Below are 23,069 nucleotides of genomic sequence, written 5' to 3' on the forward strand. Positions count from 1 at the left end.
CTCAGTTCCCTGTGCTGCCACTGAAATTGGCTTGTGTCTGTCAGTCCCTCTCCTACTTACCTGTTCCAGTGGGTGATCAAACTTAGGCCCTATAACCTCCCAACCTTACCAAGTAGGCGAGCTCCTGGCAAGCTCTGATCAGCAGGCATCCCAGAGAGCTGACCTTCTGCTGATTTTCCTCTGTGAGATTTCCAAGAGCAATAAGTACATTCAGCTGCTATTCTTACCATGGTCAGCAAGCTTGCCCTCCTGAAAGAAACCACAGCAGCCCACTGCAGATGCTGGTCTTGCCTTCACACCAGCATGCCAGTTGCTAGCAGCAAGGGACAGAGCCAGAAGGAGGCAGGACATTCTGTCCACCCAAGGCAGGCCTGCCATTTATAAGCCGAGGCCAGAAGGAGCAGTTTTGGTGTTTGCCTAACTCTTCCGGAGGAAGAATAAAGAATTGATTTTACTTTTTACCGTGCTTGAGCACTCGCGCGCGCGTGCGTGCGTGCGTGCGTGCGTGCGTGCGTGCGTGCGTGCGTGCGTGCGTGCGTGCGTGCGTGCGTGCGTGCGTGCGTGCGTGCGTGCGTGCGTGCGTGCGTGCGTGCGTGCGTGCGTGCGTGTGTGAATGTATGCCACAGAATCCAAACGAGATTTCCAGATCCCTGTTATAGACCGCTGTGAGCTGCTGACAGAAGGGATCCAAGTTGGGTTCTCCTTAGGAACACGAGCAAAGCACTTTCTACCCAAGCCACCTCTGCAGTCCCTCTTGTCACAGTCTTCTCAGCTGTGTGACCACCAATGGATGTGCTAGTGAGTGGGGGTACAGCAGCAACCCAAACTCTAGGAATAACAAGAAAATAGTCACAAGAAACAGGTAAGTACCAATCCAAGGCTTTTGTTAACCTTGCTTCTACAGTGTGAGAATATCATACTAGTTCATGGTAGAAAACAGAACCCACGGTGCTCTTGTGCAGCACAGAACTTGGTCCCTTCTCATCTGCAGTGAGATCCCACAGCAGTGCCATCTGATTGAGACTGAAGGTCAATTAGTCAGAGGCACAGCCAGGATGCCACTCTAAGATGCTCTACTGTATGCCATAATCTTCAAGGAGATAGCCTGAAATGCCAGGCTCCATCATCCACAGCATTGTGAAGCAGAACCAAGTACTCAGAAGAAAAAAAAGGGCCACATGTGTGTGAGTGTGTGTGTGTGTGTGTGTGTGTGAGAGAGAGAGTCTAGGCAGAATGGCAAGAGGGGCCCTCGGGAGGCAAGGCGCTTCTCAGCCCTGCAGCCAGACTGCTTAAGAACTGGCAACTTCGGGGGCAAGTGAATCCAGCAGGACATGCTGTGGGGGCCTGGTATAGTGTTACTGACCACCCACCCCAGGTACATGGGTGGCATGAGAGAGAATCCATCCTTGGTTCCCACTGACCTAAGGTGTGTGCAAACAGGAAAAGGTGAGGGGAAACCCAATAGGGTTGCAGCAATTTAAAAACAGTTTGAGTGATGCCGGGGAGATGATTCAGCGGGCGAAGGGCTCGCCATACCCAAGGAGGGGCCTGCACTCAGACCCCCAGGATCCACGGAAACCCAGGCACAGAAGAGTGCAGCTGCCTCCCAGGGCTCCTGTGGGGAGGAGAGCATGGTCGGACTCCTCAGCAGCCTGCAGGCTGCTAGCCTGGTGGACACAGCTAGTGAGAGACCTGGTCCAGACAAGGTGCAAGGTGAGGAAGACTCCAATGTCCACAACCCACACATACGCACATACGTTATACAAACTAAATAAGGCAGTCTGGACAGATTGCCAAGATCCCAGTGAGCCCCTGAGAAGAAGAACGGCCACCAGAGGGAGGTGCTGGCCCAAGGAACCCCACAGTGTGACGACTCCTGAGGATGACAAAATTCAAAGCTGAAAAAAAAAAAAAAAAAGAGGAGAGTGCTCTCATGCAAAGACACAGACGTACTTGTGGGAGTGTGTGTTCGTAAGTTCCATAATATACACACATATCCAGACATTACATCGTGCCCAACAAATGCACAATTACCTTTCAATTAAAACTAAACCTAAAAGAGTTCCGCTATTACTGTTTAGTCAGTTGAAAATACGTCTCAAATAATACAAACGCATGTCAGTGTCTGCAAGCTTCTACCATGAGGACGTTCTCAGATGCCGTTCTCTTTGCTTTTAGGGGTGAAGTTGGTGATGTTCCTATCACAGTGTGAGCACTGGCTACCTGACTGAAAAAGCCCTCCAAAGGGCGTTTCCTCTGAAGAGCAGAGAAAAGTCGACACCAGAGCTTCCAAGTAAGCATAGAAAGTCATGGGTGAGGACCACTCAGGTACCTGCACGTCCAAGTTCGGGACACCATCACTCACAACAGCCCAGCGGTGAGAGCATGTAAAGTCAACGAACAGATGCACAGCCCAGTCAGATGTGAAAAACTGTCAACACCGCACCGTTAGCACGAGGTCAGTAAGCCAGGCTGGGAAAACAGGTCACCAGGATCAGGGCTCAGTCAAGATGGCAGCTCCTCCTTAAGCTGGATCTCACTCACCAGGTGAGTGAGTCACTTAAGCAAGTGTGACATAAACTCAACAGAGGACAGTCAGTCTTTAATAAGAGACAGGTACAATCCACAGCACGGAATGACTTAGAAATGACACGTAGGAAAACCATGCACACAGAAACACAGTATATGATTCCACTTACAGGAAGTTACCTACCATGGCCAATCCAGGAGCTGGGGAGAGGTCAGACATGCAGGAACTGTGGAGCAGATAAGGTTTCAGCCCAGGACAATAAATGGCTATGAAGAGAGTTAGCGCACACGGCTGCATGCTAAACCCGTTTCTGCACCGTATGCCTAAAGCTGGCTGAAATGGGGCTAGGGAGATGGCTCAGTGGGCAAACAGGAGGGCTCAAGTTCAGGCCCCAAGCTCCCATGTTAAAACACAGGCAGTGTGGACCTGTGTTCCCAGTGCCAGGGAGGAGGCAGGATTCCAGTCTTGCTGCGAGTCTAGCCCAAACCAGTCTAGGTTCAGTTAGAGATACTGCCTCAAAAATGCAATGGAGAAAAACTGAGGAAGATGCTGTGCTGGCTAGTTTATGTCAACTTGACATAGTTATGTCACCTGAGGGAGCCTCAATCGAGAAGATGCCTCCATGAGATCAGGCTGTAAGCAAGCCTCTAAGGCATTTTCTTAGTTAGTGATTGACAGGGGAGGGCACAGCCCACTGTGGGTGATGTCATCCCTGGGCTGGTGGTCCTGGGTTCTATAAGAAAGCAGGCTGAGCAAGCCACACTGAGCAAGCCAGTTAGCAGCACCCCTCCATGGCCTCTGCATCAGCTCCTGCCTCCAGGGCCCTGCCCTGACTTCCTTTGATGATGAACAGTAAGATGGAGTGTAAGCCAAATAAACCCTTTCCTCCCCAACTTTCTTTTGGTTATGGTGTTTCATCATAGAAATGGGAACCCTAAGTCAGATGCCTAATGTTGACCTCTGACCCCCCTACATGTGTGGACATATGAGCACATACACATTCAAAATGCCACTAAAATGGCAAAACTTACCTTTATTCTAGTAAAAAAAAAAAAAAAGATGAGACATTTCTTTTATGATTTTGACCCACATTCTACTCCTCCGCTTGAGCTAATTAAATATTAACTACAACAGAAGCCAGTCCCACCACCAGAGCTTTAAACACAGATATACCATCACATGAAAGACCCATGGCCATTATTCCCTGTTTATTTCTAAAATAATTTGTGTTCAATATGAGTGATGTGTTTACACTAAGTACACGCTCCAATAAAACATACGGAAAGAGATTCGACAACTGTGGAGGATGCCATGGCAACCGTTTATGTCACTGTCCTTTGGGGCAGGGCCTTCACCTTAGAGATGCTGTCCTGCTTCCATGTCACAGGGCACTTCTGGAAGGAAGTTCTGAGCGCTCCCAGACTTCCCGCCGACACACACAGGAAGTGCTTCTGTGTCTCACCTGCATGAGTTCCTGTCATGAGGCCAGGGGGTGGTGAGCCAAAGCTGGTCATCTGGACTGAGGGCTGATCTTGGTGACCTGCTACATCCCAACCTGGTGTTGTCACAGCACTTCAGCTGGCTTTCAGGTTATAAGGGGACCAAACAGGGAAAGGGGGAGTCAAATGCCGGAAGAAGGGGAGAGCCTGCACACTTCCTGTGTTTCGGTAAGCACCTCTGCTTCTGCGGTCTGCAGACGGGTGCTGAGATGCTCTTGGGGCCGGGGTGGCCTCTCACACAGACTCACAAGCACATGGACTAGAACAGAAAGACTCAGCACTTGCCCAGCGTGCAGGCAGGAGGCTCTGAGGCTAATCTCTGATACAGCAAACACAAACAAAACCCATCGGCAACTGCGAAAGGACAGAAATGTCAGGAGCTGCTGGTGGCCTCTCACTCATAAGCAGAATTCTGTAATGTCTCCATGAAGTGTGACAAATACACACTAATACTTGTGAAGCACCTGTAAGTTTTGGCAAACAACATGGTGGCAGCCGCCCTACCTCAGCAAGACAAAGGAGTGGCACCGGCAAACGCTGGACACGGGTGAATGCCTGGTTCTTCCCCAGAAGAGCAGGAGCTCAGCTCTGTGAATCATTAGACAGGAGACAGGACACTGCTCTGCGTAGATGATAGACCATGGCTCCTGGGATACCCGCCCAAAGGAAAACGAACACACTAAGACGCCACAGGAGAAACTGTTCACGTTTCACAAGAACAGAAAGAAGACCCTTCAAAATGAACCTTAAATCTCAAGCTATTAAATGAGGAAGGCAGGCAAGGTTTAACCACATTTATTTGACACCATGATTTCTTAGTCTTGTTAAGCTGGCAGTTTGGGGGAAATAAATACCCCTCCCTTTCTCACTGCACGTGTGTTAACAGAAGTAGGAAAAGCAGAATCCAAAAGACGCAGCAGAGGATGCAGGAAATGGCGCAGGGGAGAGGGGAACTGGGGGACGGACGTGTGTGTTCCCAGGAGCCCCTCAGAGTTAGCAGCATCGACCAGCAAGTTCAAAGCTGGCAAGAGTCTTTTTCCTCAGAGGTAGCCAGCCTGCTCAGCACTGGGCACTCCGTTTTGTTTTGCCAGTCTACTGGTGACACTGTTCACAGAGTGCATTTAGTGTCACTCAGCAGTATTGACTATATTGTGTAAACCAGTCTTGTTTAGCAGAAGCACCATCAGCTGCCACCAAAGGGTCCTTGACTCCCGTCAGTCTTCCTTCTGTACTTCCAGCCTCCTGGCAAGGCAGTACACTGAGCAACTTACGTCTCATCTTGGGGAAGGTGTGCACATAGCAGCTGCTGGCGCGGCTAGCTCTTCTCTTTCCAGACAGCAAGTGTAAGCCAATCTGTTAGTCTCCTGCCCCATCACTTCCTCTAAGGTCCTTGTCCCAAGGCTCTGGCACACTAGCTGCAAGGTGCCTGAAGCCCAGCCAGTCCTGAACTCTGTCACCAGGGACCTGTCTGGTAAGGACACTCCTTGTGGTGTTCATCTTGTCAGCTCTGCCCAATCCACAGGGGTGAAAAACGGGTGAGATTTGATATCTTCAACACCAGCCACTCCAGCACCCAGACGCTCCATAGGGTTGAACTGCAGGAGCTGAAACACAAGAGTCTATGAGTGACAGTCACAGTGGCAATGAGAGAAGACGAGGCTTGCAGAAGGGAACCCCGTGATAAAGGGGCTGTCCACAGTGCCCCAGCTGTCTGGCTGTGGGCTGGTGGAGCATCCCAACTGAGTGCCAAGCTCTTTCAGGTCTGTGAGCATAGCCATGGGTAATTCATTACGTTTCCCTCATCCTCAAACAGGGTAATGGGATCAAGAGAGACAGCTACTTTCTTCATGACTCAGAAGTCTGGGAGTCCCACACAATCTTTCAGTTCTTTAACTACAACACATTAGGACTGCACTGCTCAAATCTGAGCAGGCAAATCTATGTCCCCAGATCACTTTCTCTGCAAGGGCTGGTGTGTTTGATGAGGTAATTTGATGCAGTGAATAACACTGTCTCAGAATTAGGAATTATATATAAAAGAAGCAAATACTGGTATAAGCAAAATCAGAGGCACTGTGTATAACCATCCCAAAGCCCCAGTCATGCTGGAGAGTGTACCTGAGACATTCCCACAGCCTCAAATTGTGTGTCAATTTATCTACTGCAAGTTACAAGTGAACAGTCTGTGATCAACTTAGACTTATGTCAGATCCAGTCCAGCTCCAGACCCCTCTGAATTGCTCCGTGACATTTGTGTCACCCCCACTACCTTGGCCCAAGGCAGCCACTGACTATAAACCTGTCCTTTTCAGGGAGTTCTTCTGGGTATAGTACTAAGTAAGCCTTTGCACTGAGCACAGTGCCTGTGGGATTCAAACATCTGGAGGTAGGCACTGGCCTTCATTCTGATCAATATCCCATAATGACTCTACTGTGTGCTATTAATGTATTCAGTCACTAACAGGTCTTCAAGTTTCCAGTTCTGATCAATAATGAATGATGTGCTGTTAGGAGTCATGTATGTTCCTCAGGAAGACATATGTCTTCAGTTGAGTTCAGTCCTAGGATCAGAAATGCTGGGCTGCTGGGTCCCAGAGCAGGTTTGTATTTAACTAACTAAGAAAATGCCAAACTTTCCCTAAGTGGCTATACCTGTCTACACTTCCACCAGCAGTGAGCCGGGGCTCTGGGTTTTCTACCTCAGCAACATCTGGTCTTTACTAAAAGCAGCTCTAGAGGGTTTGTGGCATCCTGTGATGGTTTTAATCACACTCCCTGGTGACTGATAACACTGAGCCTGGTTGTATACCCTGGCAGCCACTCACATAGTCTCTGCTCAAATAGCTCACCATCCACACATTTCCAAACTAAGTTGTTTGTCTTGCTGGGTGACCAGCGTTTATTCCTTCTGAACCCTAGTAGAGATAAGCAGTTTGCAAACAGTGTCTCCCACCCTGTGGCTTGTTCTCACTTTCTTCCCATCTTTGAAGCGCTCACATTTTTAATTTTAATGAAGTCTACTTTATCAATGTTCCTTTTAAGGAACATGCTTTTGGTGTCAGATCTAATTGGCTCTGCGTAGCCCAAGGCCATGGGTGTTTTCTCATGTTTTCCTTTATGGGTTTTACAGTGTTAGCTCTCTCCTAAGGTCTGTGAGCTATTTTCAGTTAATTCTTGCATATGGTATGAAGCAAGAGTCCAGTTCAGCGTGGTTTGGCAGGTGACTGCTTACTGATTTCCAAGCACTTGTAGAAGGCACATTGCTGCCTTGATGATCGCAGCACCAGGTTATCTACCTCAGAACTGTGGATGGCCGAGGCATCTCTGCCTCTGTGAACACCGTAGTCTGAGTTTCTGCTCCTCTGACCCCTTCTGTGTTCTGTTTTTCTCTCTGTGGTTTTTGCTTGTTCAGTTGGCTTTGGGTTTATTTTTTTGGATAGTTCCTGTCTGTAGATACTGGTTTTTAAGTAGGGACTTATTCTAGAGCTCTGACTGGCCTTGAACTCCTGGCAATCCTCTGCCTGGGCTTGCCAAGTGCTGGGATCATGGGTGTGCGCCTCCATGCCCAGTTGTTTTCGGTGTCTCAGGTTGTAAGCTTACACTGTGCTAACTGATGCATCTTACCCCCAAGTCTGCGTGCTGCTTCCACTTCTGTTCTGTTCCTGCTGTTACAGCTTTTCTTATGATTTCTTCTTTCACCCCAAGTTACACAGGAGTGAGAATGCTGCTTAACTCCCAATACCTGTGGACTTCACCCACTGTTCCAGGGCTGGGATGAGCGTTTCGTCTTGCATTGTTTATTGCGGCAGGATCTCCTGCAGCCCAGGCTGGCCTAGAACTTGCTTGTGAAGGCAAGGATGACCTTCAGGTTTATCTGAACACAGCTCACGGTTGGTACCCTAGGAGGAGCCTTCAGTACCTAGGTGACTGTGCACACGCCACGTTATTGTAGAGCCTTCCACCTGTGCCATCCCCTGTGTCCTCTGTCACTGTCTGCTTTCTATGACTAACTACCAAAGTATGGAGGACTCCATTTGCTTTGTTGAGTTGTTCTTCCTTTGAGTTCAGCCATTTTATGTACTTTGGGGCTATAACTCATTACCCTTTCCTGAGTTGGCCTCTTATCCTTCTGAGGAGCCGCCAGTGTCTGGCGAGTTCCTGCCCCAGTGCCCACCATGCTGATTCTTACATTGCTCCCGCCCTTAGGGACTGTGTGAGCGGCTTATCTTTCCTTGACCTTTTTCTTTAACCCACTCGTGTCTAAACTCAAAGCTGTCCCATGTACTTTTCCCAGGCCCTTTAACGACCTTTGGTACGGGGCGTGCAGATAATCACTTAGAATGTTCCCAGGGTTCTTGTCTTTATTGCTGTAGAAACCACACAACTTAGTTCATCGCAATCGACTTCAGAATGGTATTAACGCAGTAACTGGCAAGAGTTATCTTCCACCGCGGTCCAACTCTGTCCCTCTACTAATGCTAGGCAGAGTCACCCTTTGGTGACTTTGGGGTCCTGGTTGTAGAGCCTGCATGAATATCAAGACCCATGGGGCTCAAGTCCCTGACAGTGTTTGCAGAAACGCATCGGCATGTCCTCCTATACACTCAAATCATCTCGGAGAACCTTAACTCACAACACAATGTAACCGATACGTACACAGGCATGGCACTGTACAGAGAGGTGACAAGAAAATCATGCACATAGCTTTCCTTTTTTGAAGCATTGTCCTATACTGTGACTCAGATTGGCCTGAAATGACTCAATATGTAGTCCAGGCTGGCCCTGAATTCATGGTAATCCTCCTATCTTGATATTCCACATGCTGAGCTGTGCTGTGTGAACTGCCAAGCCCAGATACCATAGAATTTAGAATATATACATATTTGGTTTGTTGTTTGAATTTGTGGATGAAGAATGGACTTACACAAAGATATATACATATATGAGTGTGTGCATATGTGTGTGTGATAACAGTGCTGTCTCGTAATTATTACTGCACATTCTGTATCTTTTATAAGAGGTGGGGAAGATGAATAGGAGAAATACAGTTAGAGTTTTTTTTTTTAACTTGTCTCTCACTGCACTCTGTTCACTGCATGCTCAGACCTAAGTCCCACCACTCCCTCTACCCTGAGAGAGTCCCTAGCTCCTGCATGTGCATCCCTGGCTGCCAGTTACTGAGTCATTCTTTTTCTGGTAGTGTCTTTATTTCACCTTTTATGAAAAACACTTTTTCTGAATCCTGGCTGAGTGCTATTCCCTTCCACAGCACGCATGCTCTTACAGTGCCCTCCATTCTCTGTTGGGTTGATGAAGAACCAAGCATTACTGCGCCCCACCCCCACCCCCTGGGAAGAGTTTTCAGTTTCTCTCTTCCTGGCTCCACATTTTCCCTCTCTTTCTGCCTTCCATCGATCTGCATCAGTGTGTCTGCATGTGACTCTCGTTCTTCTCTGTGCAATCTGCTAAGTTTCTTCCATGTTGCTCTGGAAGCCAGGAACATTTTCAGTCGCTATCGCTTCAAGTACTTTTGAGACTTTTCCCTGCTCTGTTTTCTTCTGGAGTCTTGTTTCAGGTACATCAGCACATTTGAAAGGAAAATATTGCCTGGCGGACCCCTCTGGCCCTGGCCCTGTCCACTGTTCTTCACGGAGCTGGTCTGTTTCAGACTAGCCACTCCCACTGACCAAGGCTCCTGAGTCTGTCTCACATGTGCCGCTGCATCCCCAGGGACTTCTTTCTTCCACTCAATGAACGTCTCAAGCTAAGCCCCAACCTGCTCTCCCTTAAGCTTTCAGTTTGAAACCTACTTAGTTCACAGTTATGACACCTTAGTTCTCTGACAATCTTCATAGTGACTTGTGAGTCTTGTTAAGCCCCACATCTGGGGTCACCTAAGACAACGCCCATCAATGGTGCTTTTCTCTGCATCCACTGTTGTGCTTCACCTAGGTTTCATATCCCATTTGCCTCAAGTTTTTGCCCACAAACTATTTATCATAGCCGTCAGTCTGTTTCTTTGTCTGGTAACCCACTTCAGCCAGCTCTGAAAGTCTGCTGAAACACACACGCACACACACACACTGCACTATCTGCAATGCACTTCTGACATCTCTGGTTGTTGGTTTTGATCTTAAGCTTAGCCTCCATGTCTCTATAGCTTGCCTGTCAATCAGTTAGGCTTCTGCCCACAGGCAGGAGACTGGCTGTATAACATGGGTTAACTTAGGAACTGACTGTAACTCTATGGAAACCTATCCTTCATTCCTTTCATAAAGAGAAAACAGAGACTCCAAGAAATCAGTAACTTGCTTAAGATTATCCAGGCATTAAGCTGCCAAGCGAGAATTTTAATTTAAGCACATCAATTCCAGAACCCATACACACCCATAGCATAAAGAGCCTCCAAATGTGTAGCAACAAAGTCTGAGAACCCATTCTTTATCTTTGGTGTTACCAACCACAGAAGAGTGCAGCACACACACTTTTACATACCTAATCCTCTCACTCAGGTGGCAGAGACAGTAGGGCTACTGTAAGTTCAAAGTCAGCCTGGTCTTACAGTTTTAGGCTAGCCAGAGCTTCATGGTAAGGCCCTGTTTCAAAAGTAAATAAATAAACAAACAAAATACTAATAAATTTTTACTTGAAATTATTTTGCTAGCATTGCAAATCAACATAAAACTGTTAATTAAAGCCTTAATTGTTCAAAGAACATTTAGGTTAGAAGCTTGTGAAGTGTGGGGTTTTAGATTGTTTTATTTAATATATATGATTGACTGTTTTGCCTGTATGTGTATGTATGTGCCCCATATTCAAGCCAGTTGTCCACAGAGGCCAGAAAAGGGTGTTAGATTCACTGGAATTGAAGTTATAGGTGGCTGTGAGCTGCCACATGGGTGCTGGGAACTGAACACAGGTCCTGTGAAAGAACAGCCAGTGCTCCTAAGCACTGTCACCTCTCCAGCCCACTAAGATGTACTTTAAGACTATTATTTTAAACATAATGGAAATATCCAAACTGTATTAAACTCATTTCAAAGACAGCTTCCATCTGCTGCCTGAAATATACCAATATTTTAATAAGTTGAACATCAGAGGCTACTTCCGTGGAACACATACACCCCCTTAGGGAGGATCTCCACGGATAAGCTCTTTCTCTTTAAATGGACTACAACACAGCTTCAATGTGAAGTTCCTGCAGTCTGCACCTAACGTTTTCTGGCATCAGTTTACTTAGTCCGGAGACTCTTCTGCAGCTCTGCAAGGGTCATCATCTGCTCGTAGCTCCTTCCCTTACAACTGTCTGCTCACTCTGTCATCTCAAGTGCCACCGAGGAGTCAAGAGAAGTCAAAGATGGCCCTGCTTAGGAGGACACATCAGCTAGCAGAGGCCACACAAGGAACTCGGCACCATCCAATGAGTTCCTTGACCTGATCTGGTGACAGTGCCAAATCTGCAGGCCTTTCTCCTGGGTAGTACCCCTACCGATGAGTCCTCAAGTGCTGAGCCATGTGAACACTGGCTCTCAGAGCTCTTAGTGTCAGAAGAAACCACTTACTTCAGTACTGTCCACATTTCTAAAACTCAAGCAAGAAGCAGAAAGAGCAGAACGGGGCGACCACCCAAAGCAGAGTAAGCATTTCCACATGAACTGTGAGTGGCTCTTCCAAAGGCAACCTCGGTAGCCTGTGAGGTGGCCACAGAAAGGTCAAGCCCTGCCAGGGGACCCCTCTCCCTTCTGAAGGCAGGTGGCATTTTCTCACATGAGTGGACACTTCCTTGGGCAGAAATAGGATGGTTGCTATTACAGAATGAAACAGGCCTCAACCCCTGCATAGAGACGCCTGCTAAAGACAAGGGCAGCATGGTGGGTTACCATAGAGATTCTGTACTCAGCATCAGGGAATAACCTTCAAGGGAAATACACAAAAAGCTAGTCTCAGCCTTCCCCTCCCCACACACACCTGCCAAAACACTTTCAATGTACCTTGCACCACAATAAAGAAGATGGAACCCCAGAGCAGCTAGAACGGAGCATCTTACATGGTTGTCTCTCACCCTTACTACAGACGAGGCTCTGTGCCTTCATCAGACCCTGCACAGGGCTACAGTGCCTTCATCAGACACCCTACACAGGGCTACAGTGCCTTCATCAGACACCCTGCACAGGGCTACAGTGCCTTCATCAGACCCTGCACAGGGCTACAGTGCCTTCATCAGATCCTGCACAGGGCTACAGCGTCTTCATCAGACATCCTGCACAGGGCTACAGTGCCTTCATCAGACCCTGCACAGGGCTACTGGCAGGGGTCTTCACGTGAACTCAAATTCTCAAACACTCTGAAATCTTAAATTCCTGAGTCTACACAGGACTCACAAAACCTTTCAGATTTCAGAGCATTGGGATGGTAGAGGTTTTCATTAGGTCTGCCTAACCATAAAGTCTACACACATACACACACACACGACAGAACTCCACAATCTGGAAAGCTCTGGTCGCCCTGGGCTTGTTACTCAGCACATAAATTAAATACAGGAGAACTGGCTTGTAGGTCACTGGAGCCTACACCTCTCTGACCCCACATGTGTACATGTAGCCTACATATGCCTGCCTAGCATGTACAGAGCATGTGTCATGTTCACTCTGCATGTAGATACACATGAGTCGTCCCTGCCCCAAGCTAACTTCCTAATGGCTCTGTGCATGGGCTCTACTGACCTGCAAGACTGAGGTAACTTAGCGGGAGGACAACTCAATTACCTGTTGGATGAGTGAGCGAGCCTCTTCAGAAACACAACCTGGCATGTTCAAAGTAGTGTGGGTACTTATTCCGGCCGGGTGGCATTCCACCAACGTCTGAAAGAGTCGATCAGGCACAGTTCTTATCCCAAACCACATCTCAGCCTGCTCTACCACAGGCCACTCAGGCAGCAAGCACAGAGAGCTGACACCGCAGAAGGCCCAGCCAGCCGCAGTGTCACTGAGGCAGGTTAGGCTGAACGCTGTGAGCCCTGAGAGCATCTACATAAAGCAGCTGACAGCCAGCATGCTCAGAGCCCAGGTCTGTCCTGTCTCCTTCATTACCTGGATCCTAACAGGAAAGCTTAAGTTATGCACTAACTCCAAAGAGGGACTGAAAGCTCGGAAACAATGAAGGTTCTTTGAGATCTTCCTCGTGTAATTTGTTAATCACAGTGTGTCAGCAGGTGCATAGTTACAGTTCCCAGCTTAGCTGCAAGAGCAGCCACCATGTACTTCACAACATCTTACGTTGCCAATTTACACACTTAACCCAAGTGGGACTACGTCTCCTCCAGTTTCTTCCCAGGAGGCAATAGACACAAAACTCTTTAGGGTCTATTAACCTTATTAATATTAATCGTGCTTAAAAGATACTAATCAGAGAGTATACTCTCTGTCCCCAAGCTAAAACAGATAGGGAAAATGTACAGTATTGGGGGTTCCTTTAATACCAACACTAATTTTTAAAAATTGAATTCCCCCTAGCTTCAGACTAGAAAGACCCTTGAAGAACCTGGAGGCTTCTAACACATGCCTGTTACACGCCACAGATGTGAATCTGTTAAAGCTGCACTGCAGACAGCTCAGATGAGAACTGTAGCATAACAGAGGCTGGCTATCAATTTATGCAATGTTACATGATCTTTAAAATCCGAATCTTGATAGGTTTCTCTGCCTGTTTCTGACACTGAAGCTTGGCAAAGGCTCACACGCTCAACTTGGAGTCAGTGGCATCTGGAGAAGAGCCACCAGGTGTCTGGGTCACCGCGTACCTTGCCAGTGAGAAGTTCGAAGAGGACAGCACCCAGGCTCCACCAATCACAGGCTTCAGTTTCTTCTGTGACTGCTCCAACCTCTAAACACACCAAAAAAGGTTAATATTAAAATTCCAGAGGTCAATTAAACTTTCAAAATTAACATGTATTAGCAAGGTGACCTTGTTGATGCTGAGCGAGCAAATCCTAGCACTCCTGGGCTTTCAAATCCCTGAAAGTCGCTTCTCTCTTTGGTCACCTACCGGGGCTGCATTTTCCCCGACACAGCCATACATTAAACGGAGACCTTTGTTCTTCAGCTGATGGAGGGGCACCTTCAAGACCCTGTACTTAAGGCCAGCACCTGCTCATCTTTCAATTCAAGGGAACACAGCTGATTTCCCCTTTCAAACCACCTTTTGTTTTAGAAATAAAGACTCCTTGTAACCAGAAGGAACTTCAAAAATTACCTAAGCTGATATTAATGACCCTGCTGGAGACCAGGGAGAACACCTCGTTCACTGTCACATAACAGCAGATGATGGCCTGGCCTCCCCTTCGCCTCTCAGTCTCTTCCTGAAGAGGGAGCCCGTGGAATGCAAGTCCACACTTTCTGAAGTTTAGAAGAAATACCATTTAAACTCACAACAAAACTGCTCTTTGAAACAGCCAGAAACCACAGTTCTGCCTGTTCATTCCTGGGAAACTTGGGGAGTCATTTTTCAGGGTGCTCCATAATGAGCCCTGAGTTTGAACTACAGTCACTAAATCCTGCCTGAGACCTCCTTCTTTTGTAATGACTGGTGATGAGTCCCAAGACCTCGCCAGTATCAGCCTCTCTGACATCATTCAAACAAAAGCAGCTGACTAGTATTTGACTATAGGGGGCCTACAACTCGAGACACTGTTCAGAAGTTTCTAGAAAGTTAGTGAGATATAGTGAAATGTTGTAAGTTAGGTAGGCACTGGAACCCTGGTTCTAGCCATACTCTACAGAGCTTGCTTGAGGAATAATTACAGTGCTCAGGACAGAACACTTCACACCCTGAGGCAAGGGCAAGGTTGGTGACACACCATTTCTCATGCAAACAGCTAGGGACAGACCCATTTCAGCGTCTTCTAGATCCTTTTGGGGACAACAAAATGGCCTACAAAGAAGGAGACCTGCAGCTCAGACCTTCCAGTCTGACACTGCCCACAGTGTTCTGCCAATCACAACCTCCATTCTCTGATGAGCAGACCTCAGCTATGCAACAGGAAAGAAACAGACACTAACTCCTGCCAGAGAGTGTGCATGAGACTGAAAGACCAGGATCCATCTAGCGCTGTGTGTGAACTGTGACGTTCATGCACACTGCAGCTCTGTGCTGAATGACATCTTTACATAGGACCAAATTACAAGTGGAGCCTGTTTTCAAACAGGAGAATTCTGATTAAAGAGAATTGGGGGAGAACTGACAAATGTCTTGTGATCCTCGAGGATGGTGCGAGTCTTAGCATCTATCAACCACATATACACTTAGGACAAAGTTCAAGAGCACAGTGAGATGGTGAAAGAGCAGGCAGGTTTGCAGGGCAGTACTAGGTGTGGGGAAGGACCTGTGTGCACTCCACAGTTTCCACAGACTCAACACTCCTTGTTAAAGGCCTGGCATGAGTCTCGGGACTCTTCTGGAACATGTGAATTATCTGGGGGTCCCCCCTCTCCTCACCCAGCAGGCTTATGAGACACACTCGTTGGGGGCTGTTTCAGAGCTACAGTACCCCTCCTCCACACACAGAGCCACTGTTGCCTTCAGAGGAGTGTTCTTAGAAATGTAACCCAGGGTGTGTGTTCCCAGAAGCCTCAGAAAAACAATGAAGAAATGGTCACAGGCCTGCCATCAGGTACAGCCCTTGGCACATGTCCTTCCAGTCTACAGGACAGATCACACAATTTCCCTATCAAAATCCCCACACAGCATCTCACTGGCCGTTCGATAACATTTAAATACCTTGCTCAATCAGCCACATGCATGTAATCAGAGCTCCGTGTAGGATCTCAGCCCATCCCGTCAACTATTGTGGACACAGAAGGAGCATAAACGAGGCTCTGTGTTGGCCCATATGTGCAGGCTCTGCCACATACTATTAAATAATGAAAACCTAAAACAAGGTTCCCCATCAGCATCCATAGTGAATAGACTTTCTTCTCTATTCCACTTCTTTAAGATAGAGAGTAGATAGCATTATGTTACTTAGTTTTATTAAGGTTTTACCTGTTCAGAACTCGAGACTAAAATAACAGGTCAGTCACCCATTTAGACTGTGCGGACGACACTCTGCGCCATGTGTAGACACTGTTGGAGTAGGTGAGTGTCGCGGCAATGGGCGCAGGAGTCACACTGCCGACCACACTGTGGTCAGAATAACTAGGCACCCTATGTATGGAGCATGCTTCATATGTCAATCATCTTACACTTCCTAACAGCTCACAGAGAGCTTATTTGCGTGAAGAGAGACCCCATCTCTCTGTGAGCAGCAGCAGATGCAGACCAAGCCAGCTCAGAGAATATGCATGTTAGAGGATGCCTTTTAGCGTCTCACAACTTGCCTAAGGAGCTCCAGACTAGAGCCATGCTGTCTCCCCACAAGGATCCTTCTGGAGCCCAGTGAAGGCTTGCTGAGGTGGCCTGTACGTTAAGGTCGCACAGTTTACAAGAACACCTTTTAATGCAGCCTAGCCCATCGAGCTCAAGTTCTGCCTGCCTCACATTTCCACTGGGAACCTGCTCCCACACGGACACTGTGGAGACGCCTGACTGTGCCTGGAGCTGCTACTGCTGCTGCTGCTGCTGCTGTCCTCCCTCATTCCCGCTTCTCTTCCTCTCCCCTGGTTCTCCCTCTGACACAACTAGCCCCATACTCTAAAGACGCCCAGCCTTACACTGGTTCTCATGTCTATAACAAAGTTTCTCACGTCACTCAAGGCACAACTTGCTTTGGCTCATAGTTCGTAGTCTCCAGTCTAGGTTCAACAGCTTCCTGGCTTATGGCTCCAGAAAAAAAGGAAAATCTGGCATGATTTCATGGAGACCAGGAGTCTGGGGACAAGGCATACCCTGCCAGTACCTGCCTTGAGTGACCCACCTCCTCTGCCAGGAGGCCCACCCACCTCCAGTAGGACCATCAACTGGCCACCCTGCTGACAAGATAAGTGCCATCAAACCCTCCCTCACTTCCCGGAAGCCCAGTCTACAACCATACCTTTGGCACACAGCCTCAGGGTACATACCAGACTCAAATCACAAGAGACCTAGAGACTGCCTGAGAGCCCGTGTGCAAGAATATGAAGGCCACCGTGTTGTGTGTGCAGCTGCTGAACCTCATTACTGTGTCACTGACATCACAGCTGCCATGCCTGGCTTTCCTGGGTGAGTCTAATCTACAGCAAAGAGTTAACTTCCAAGCAGCTGGGCAGCTGGAGTGCACGGGAGCTCTGTACTCCTGAGCTGTTTCACAGGATTTAAACAGAGTATATCTCTCTTAGATGTCAGAATGCATGATGTTGGCTGCCTCTTTAAAGGCCCTGAAAAATAATTATTCCTCTTAATAAATTATATAAAACTTTCAATATATAATATGAAGTTCCATGGGTAAAAAGTAGCTGAGGTTTCGGTGGCTGTCAAACCCACTGCTCTAAAACCGCTTCACTCGAAAAATCTGGAGACTATTGCAGCCCCAGCACAGAGCGAGGGCACTGACGTACACAGCAGCTATGAGACAGTTGATGTTTTCACTGCAAGTCCAGCATGTGGTCAGTGAGGTGGCTCAGGGGTAAAAGTGCCTTTCGCACAGGCATGGTACCCACGTGAAAGCCGATGTGACGGCTGACATCATAACCAGCACCCCACAGTGAGGCGGGAGACGGAGACAGGCCAGCCAGAAGCCCGAGTGCCGAGCAGCACTGGATATAGCCCTACATACACTGCACACTCTTCCCCCACACTGAGACAAAACTAAATCTATAATGTAGAGACTATAAGGAAGTGCCACATACGGCAGTGTGGCTGTTTTACGAGCACTGTGTAGCAGGGACGCCGGGAATCCCTTTAAACCTCACTCCATTTTAAGAATTTGTTACAGTGTGTAAAAGGACAGGTTTTCTTGCACACCCTACGTGTTAACTTCCCGTGTGCTCCAGCACCACCACTGTATTGGCAACCTCTGGGCTGGGTAGTGTCCTTGCTCCCACAAGTACAGGGGTCTCACAGGCACTGAGCAAAAAGACCAGAGAAAACACACTTCCCTCAGAGAACTACTTCTTAGGTCCTCACAGAAACCCAGGTGAACAGGTGTGCTTCATCTCCATCTCTGGCCACGGCCACAACCAGCCACCGGGCCTGCCTCCCCCCCTCTCCTCAGAACTCATTCTTGGCCTGTGCAAGGAAGGTGCATCACCCTCTTCTCACAGTGTGAAGACATCCATGTGGCTTGAGTTATGTCCTAGCTCACCCAAAGACTGAGGAGGTCACACAGCAAGTGCCAGCAGCTAACAAAACTCAACAGAATTTCATTCTACCACCCAGTCTAGTCCTAACTTCAGTACAGAATCTAAATTCCCACTAAAGGCTCGGCCATCATGTTTCTTGGATAGAACAGCAAAGACTGTCATGAATGCGATGGCGCCTTTGTCTGACTAGGGTTGACTGTCTCCTAGAACTTCAACAAGTCACTGGGGTTTTCAGAAAAACAGTGCGGTCTTATCAATGCTGACCATCCAAGACTTCCTAAAACACAGAATGAGGGTTGCTTAGCCCGTGACTGCCAGTCTTCTGAGTCTCCTCTTCACAGCCAAAAGCAGAACACATGGAGCCAGCTCCTGAGTTAGAAGGAATAAAGTGGGAAGTGTGGACTCACGTCTGAGTCTGTGGTGGTAGCCTATGATCCCAGCACTCAGAGGCTAAGCAGAAAGATCCTGAGTTCAAGGAGCACCTGTTTACAAAAGGAGACCCTGCCCTTATCCACTCCCAACCCGGAAAAATGAAAGCAGTGGTCTCTAACCATGTGGCAAGTGGCAAAGACACCAAGCCAAGCACACTCACAGGCTCCGGGAACCGGACGGACACTGGGGGCGAGGGCATAATTCCCGCACGCAGAGTTAGAGCCACCTTCACACTTGCAGGGCCAGGGGTGCAGCTCCAGACCACGCAGTATTAACTAAGCATGTATCAAAGGCTCAAGTGAAAAATAAAAACCAAAGACAGAGCTAAACTCTTCTGGAAGCCACACTGGAAAATCGAGAAAACCAGAAAATGCAGATTAAACTCATCGAGGCTTTTGAGTGAAAGCCACCTTCCTACAAAGCCTCATGAGGATGAATCAGCCGTGCATCTTAGGTGCTGTAGTCTCCAACATCCCAAATGCAGGCTTGGTCTTTCCTTTAAGGGTGTTAAATGCCTTCTTGGGATAGCTCATAACCTCTACTAGCAGCACCTCGTGTTCACTGGCTTTCTCTAAGACTGCAGATCAATAAATTTGAAATTCTTTAAAGAGAATTTTACATGTAGAAAAATTCTACTTTAATTTAGGATAAGTATTTAAGTATCCCTCCTAGATAGAGGCATGGTGCTCACGCTGTGACTCGTCCTTGGGAGTTAGCTGGAAGCAGGAGGATTTGTGAGCTTGAAAGGAGTCTAGGCTACATAGTGAGTTCCAGGCCATCTTGGGCTACAGTGTAAGACTGTCTCAAAAAGCAAACACACAAACAACGCCACAACATCCAAGCGCAGGCAGAAGGGGCGCATATCCACATAATATAGATTTCTGGATAGGCTACACTATTCTTCATAGCTAAACTTGTGAAGTACATACATCTTGGACACTTCTTTTGGAGGGTAAAAATAAAACTCAGTGAAAAAGCAGAAATTATAGTAAATAAAGTTTTAAAATAACACTCCATTAAATCTCCATCCACACACTCAAGCAACGCCTCAACAGTAACAGAACAAGTTTGTATCAGGCATGGGCCAATCTTAAAGCCACAGACTCACACACGACACTAAAATGATAGCAGAAGCCCTCTGTGTAAAAGAGCGAGAAGCACAGATGACGTCTGCTACAGGATCCTCTGTTTTGCAAATTGTTGAAACCAAAACCTGAGTGCCTGACTTTGTGTATGTGCATGTATGTGTACATACCACTGCTGGCTACACTAAGTGTGTGTGACCTTGCCCGTGTGCCTGTCAATGCTGACTACTTTGTCTAAGTGGCTTGACCTGTGCATATGTATGTTAGTAGTAGCTACACTGTCTGACCTTGTGTGCACTGTGCACGTGTGTGTGTGTGTGCGTGTGTGTGTGTGTATGTATGTGTCAGCACTGGTTACACTAAGTGTCTGACCTTGTGTGCACTGTGCACATTTGTGTGTGTGTGTGTGTGTGTTTGGAGGGAGCTTGGCATGTCTAAATTCTTGTATTTAGTAAAATTTAAAATAGTCAAGATTTTATAAAGTTTTTACAAGAAGCCAGGCATCAGTAATGCATGCACATAGTAAAGAAAGGTGCTTTAATAAAGCCATCTGTCATTCCTGATACTCGCGAGCCAGGGGAAAGAGCATCTTTCTCCCGCTACACGTGTCCCTTAGCTAGCGCTGGGAAGCGTTAGTCCCGTGCTCCTACACACATGCAAGCTCTCCCTGCAGCATCTGCTGCTAATTGAAAGGGACTAGAATTACAAAATCCTAGTCAATTTCTCTCCAGCTCTTGCTGTGTGTAAAGATTTTCTATGCAGGGGCTAAGCATTAGTCGTCCACTACAGCTGATGGCTAAAGACCAGAGAGAAGGAAACACAGGAGAGCATTTTGTGTCCAGCATTATATGGACTCAACTGTGGCAAGAGGGACAGCTAAGCTTGTCTTTTGTTAGCTAGGTGCAATTCCATTCTGTAAATATAACTAGCCACCTATGAAGACCTATTAACATCCTAGTTAGCCAGTTGTCTATGTCCTCTGTTGGGGCAGTCTCCTTTGATATAACTTCAAAAGTAACTGTCAATATTATACCAATTATGTCTTTATTTCTGGCTCCCGAGCACAGTTTCTGGGACACAGGAGGCACCTGATAAATCTGTGTTGAATACGTAATCCAATTGCATCTCGTAACACTTCACTCAAAGCATTCAAAGCACCCACAAAGAGCCGAGAATGTTTGTTTTAAGAGCCATGATCTATCTCAAGTCCTCTGCACTTTTACGCCTTGTAGACTATGAAGTTTAAATGACATCTGATGTTCCCACGGCGGCAAGTGGAACACAGATTAGAGAGGATAGCGGTGGGAGTCACTCAGTTGCTAACTGTGGCACTGTTAGCAAGTTGATAGTGGCTTCAGCTGGGCAGTGGAGTGGCACCTCTCACAGTAGCTGCCTCTGGGTGACAGCTTGCTCTGCTGCATGTGGCACGGGCCTGTGAAATGTGAAAAGGTCTAGTGCAAATGCCAGGCAGAAAGAAAGAAAGCTGGGCCAAGAGAGGCTCCAGCCTTGCTTCCAGCCTTGCTCTCCTAATTCAGTGTGTGTTAGCTAAGCTGCCCCTGGCTGCTGTGGGGTGGAGAACAGGATAGGAGCAGGAGCCAAATGGGCTGGCTCAGGTTAGGCCCCTCCCACTTAGGTCTGGATTTCTCCTAAGGGTGATTTGGTTCTACACTTTCTTGAATTACCTGCATAACGGGGGCCAAAACGCTTGGTTTCACTTCATCAGCACTCTGGGGCCAACAATTATTTGTTCAAGGAGTTTATCGGTATCGCTTCATGCTGTTTTCTTGGGAGATGAAATCAGAGCGGTTTGTGCTGTGTCATGTCGCTTCTGGATGTCTGATTCCTCAGCCTTGCTTCCTCCCGCAGCCCACACTTCTCGCAGAGAAAACCAACAGCATGCTCCATTCTGCATGATCCCCTCACGACAACTCTGCTCTGAACGGCCACCGGCTGTCACGGGGCTACCGACCAAAGCCATTGCCGTCGATGGATGAGGAAAAGGCTAACTGGAAACTGAGGACGACAGGCACAGCTCTTCCCGCTGCTCTGCTGGGCTAGGCAGGTCAAGGTGGCACGCTCTGCGGTTAACAGAGCTTCTGCAGCCCCACCTGCCTTACCACCATTAACTTTTCAAAAACCTTAGCACGCCCAGACATTATCTGAAGGGAATATTTATGAAGAATTGCGTAGGAGTAAGCCCTGCATATGGTATGCCTTTAACTTCTTAAAACTTTAGCATTTCCAGACATTTATCTGAGGGAAATGTTTGTGAAGAATTGCTTAGAAGGAATAAGCCCTCCATGTGGCGTGGAGGGAGACCGAAACAGACAAGATTTCATAGGAAATGGGGATATGGTTTAAATGAGAACAGCTCCTCAAAACCCTAAGAACTCACTGCTTAAGATTAAGCATTCCAGGCCAGCAGGGTAGCTCAGGGTGCAGAGCACTTGCTGCACATATATGAGACCTTAGTTTAAAACTCCAAACTCGCTAAAAGTCAGGCACAGTGGAGCAGTAGGGTTCAGAACAGGCAGAAACCCACGGGTTCCCTAGCCAGGCAATCTAGCCTAATGGCAAGTTCCACATTCACTCGAAGACTTGCAAAAATAACGTGGAAAGCAACAGTGGAACACACCAGACTATGGCCTCCACACAGCTGAGTAAAGCATGGGCATGCACGCGCGCACGCACACACACACACACACACACACACACACACTCCACGATTCAGCCTTCTGTCTTCTCTGCTAATCAGAGGCAAACAGAAGCCCCTCAACTTATGATGACGGTACGGTACTGCAGTCAGCTGCCTAACTGTCCTGGACCAACTCCAGCATCAAGACAGGAAGCATCACTCCGCAGCCACAGCTTCCAGGGCCTCTCACCTGAAGACAGAGCATGCATAAGATCGGAAAGAAAGGGGGTCGGTGAAAACACCAGGCGAAATTAACCTCCCTTTAATGGTCCAACGTCTAGGTATTAAAGTCCGCAAGGGTCTGAGTGCCAAAGGGCTTGCCCCCAGCTTGGCACTACAGGAAGCCAAGGAACCGTTTAAGAGCTGGGGCCTCGTGGAAGGTCTTTAGGTCATGGGGGACATGTATGTATTGAGGAAGATCTTAGGTATGAAGAGAATTCCTGGCCCCACCCACTCCGGAGTGCTATACAGCAACTGCTCCAACTGAGCCTGAACTAGAACCTCCAAAGCTAAGAGCTAAAATAAGCCTGCTGCCTGTTAGGTACAGCAGTTCCT

General features: G+C 47.8%; 1 protein-coding gene across 6 annotated transcripts in view; it reads right to left on the reverse strand.

The window, feature by feature from the left end:
* Positions 1-4,808: 4,808 nt before the first annotated feature.
* Rps6kc1 (ribosomal protein S6 kinase C1) overlaps positions 4,809-23,069 on the reverse strand; it is a 140,536-nt gene continuing 122,275 nt past the window's right edge. For all 6 annotated transcript variants that reach the window (XM_029476266.1, XM_021159114.2, XM_029476274.1 and 3 more), the window contains 3 exons: positions 13,829-13,911; positions 12,795-12,890; positions 4,809-5,633 (listed from right to left, as the gene is read on the reverse strand). In XM_029476266.1, coding sequence (XP_029332126.1) covers positions 5,523-5,633; positions 12,795-12,890; positions 13,829-13,911 — 290 coding nt within the window. In that variant the 3' untranslated portion in view covers positions 4,809-5,522. The remainder of the gene's footprint in view (positions 5,634-12,794; positions 12,891-13,828; positions 13,912-23,069) is intronic.

This window comes from Mus caroli, chromosome 1 (genome assembly GCF_900094665.2).
Source record: "Mus caroli chromosome 1, CAROLI_EIJ_v1.1, whole genome shotgun sequence".
NCBI classification, from domain to species: Eukaryota; Metazoa; Chordata; class Mammalia; order Rodentia; family Muridae; genus Mus; species Mus caroli.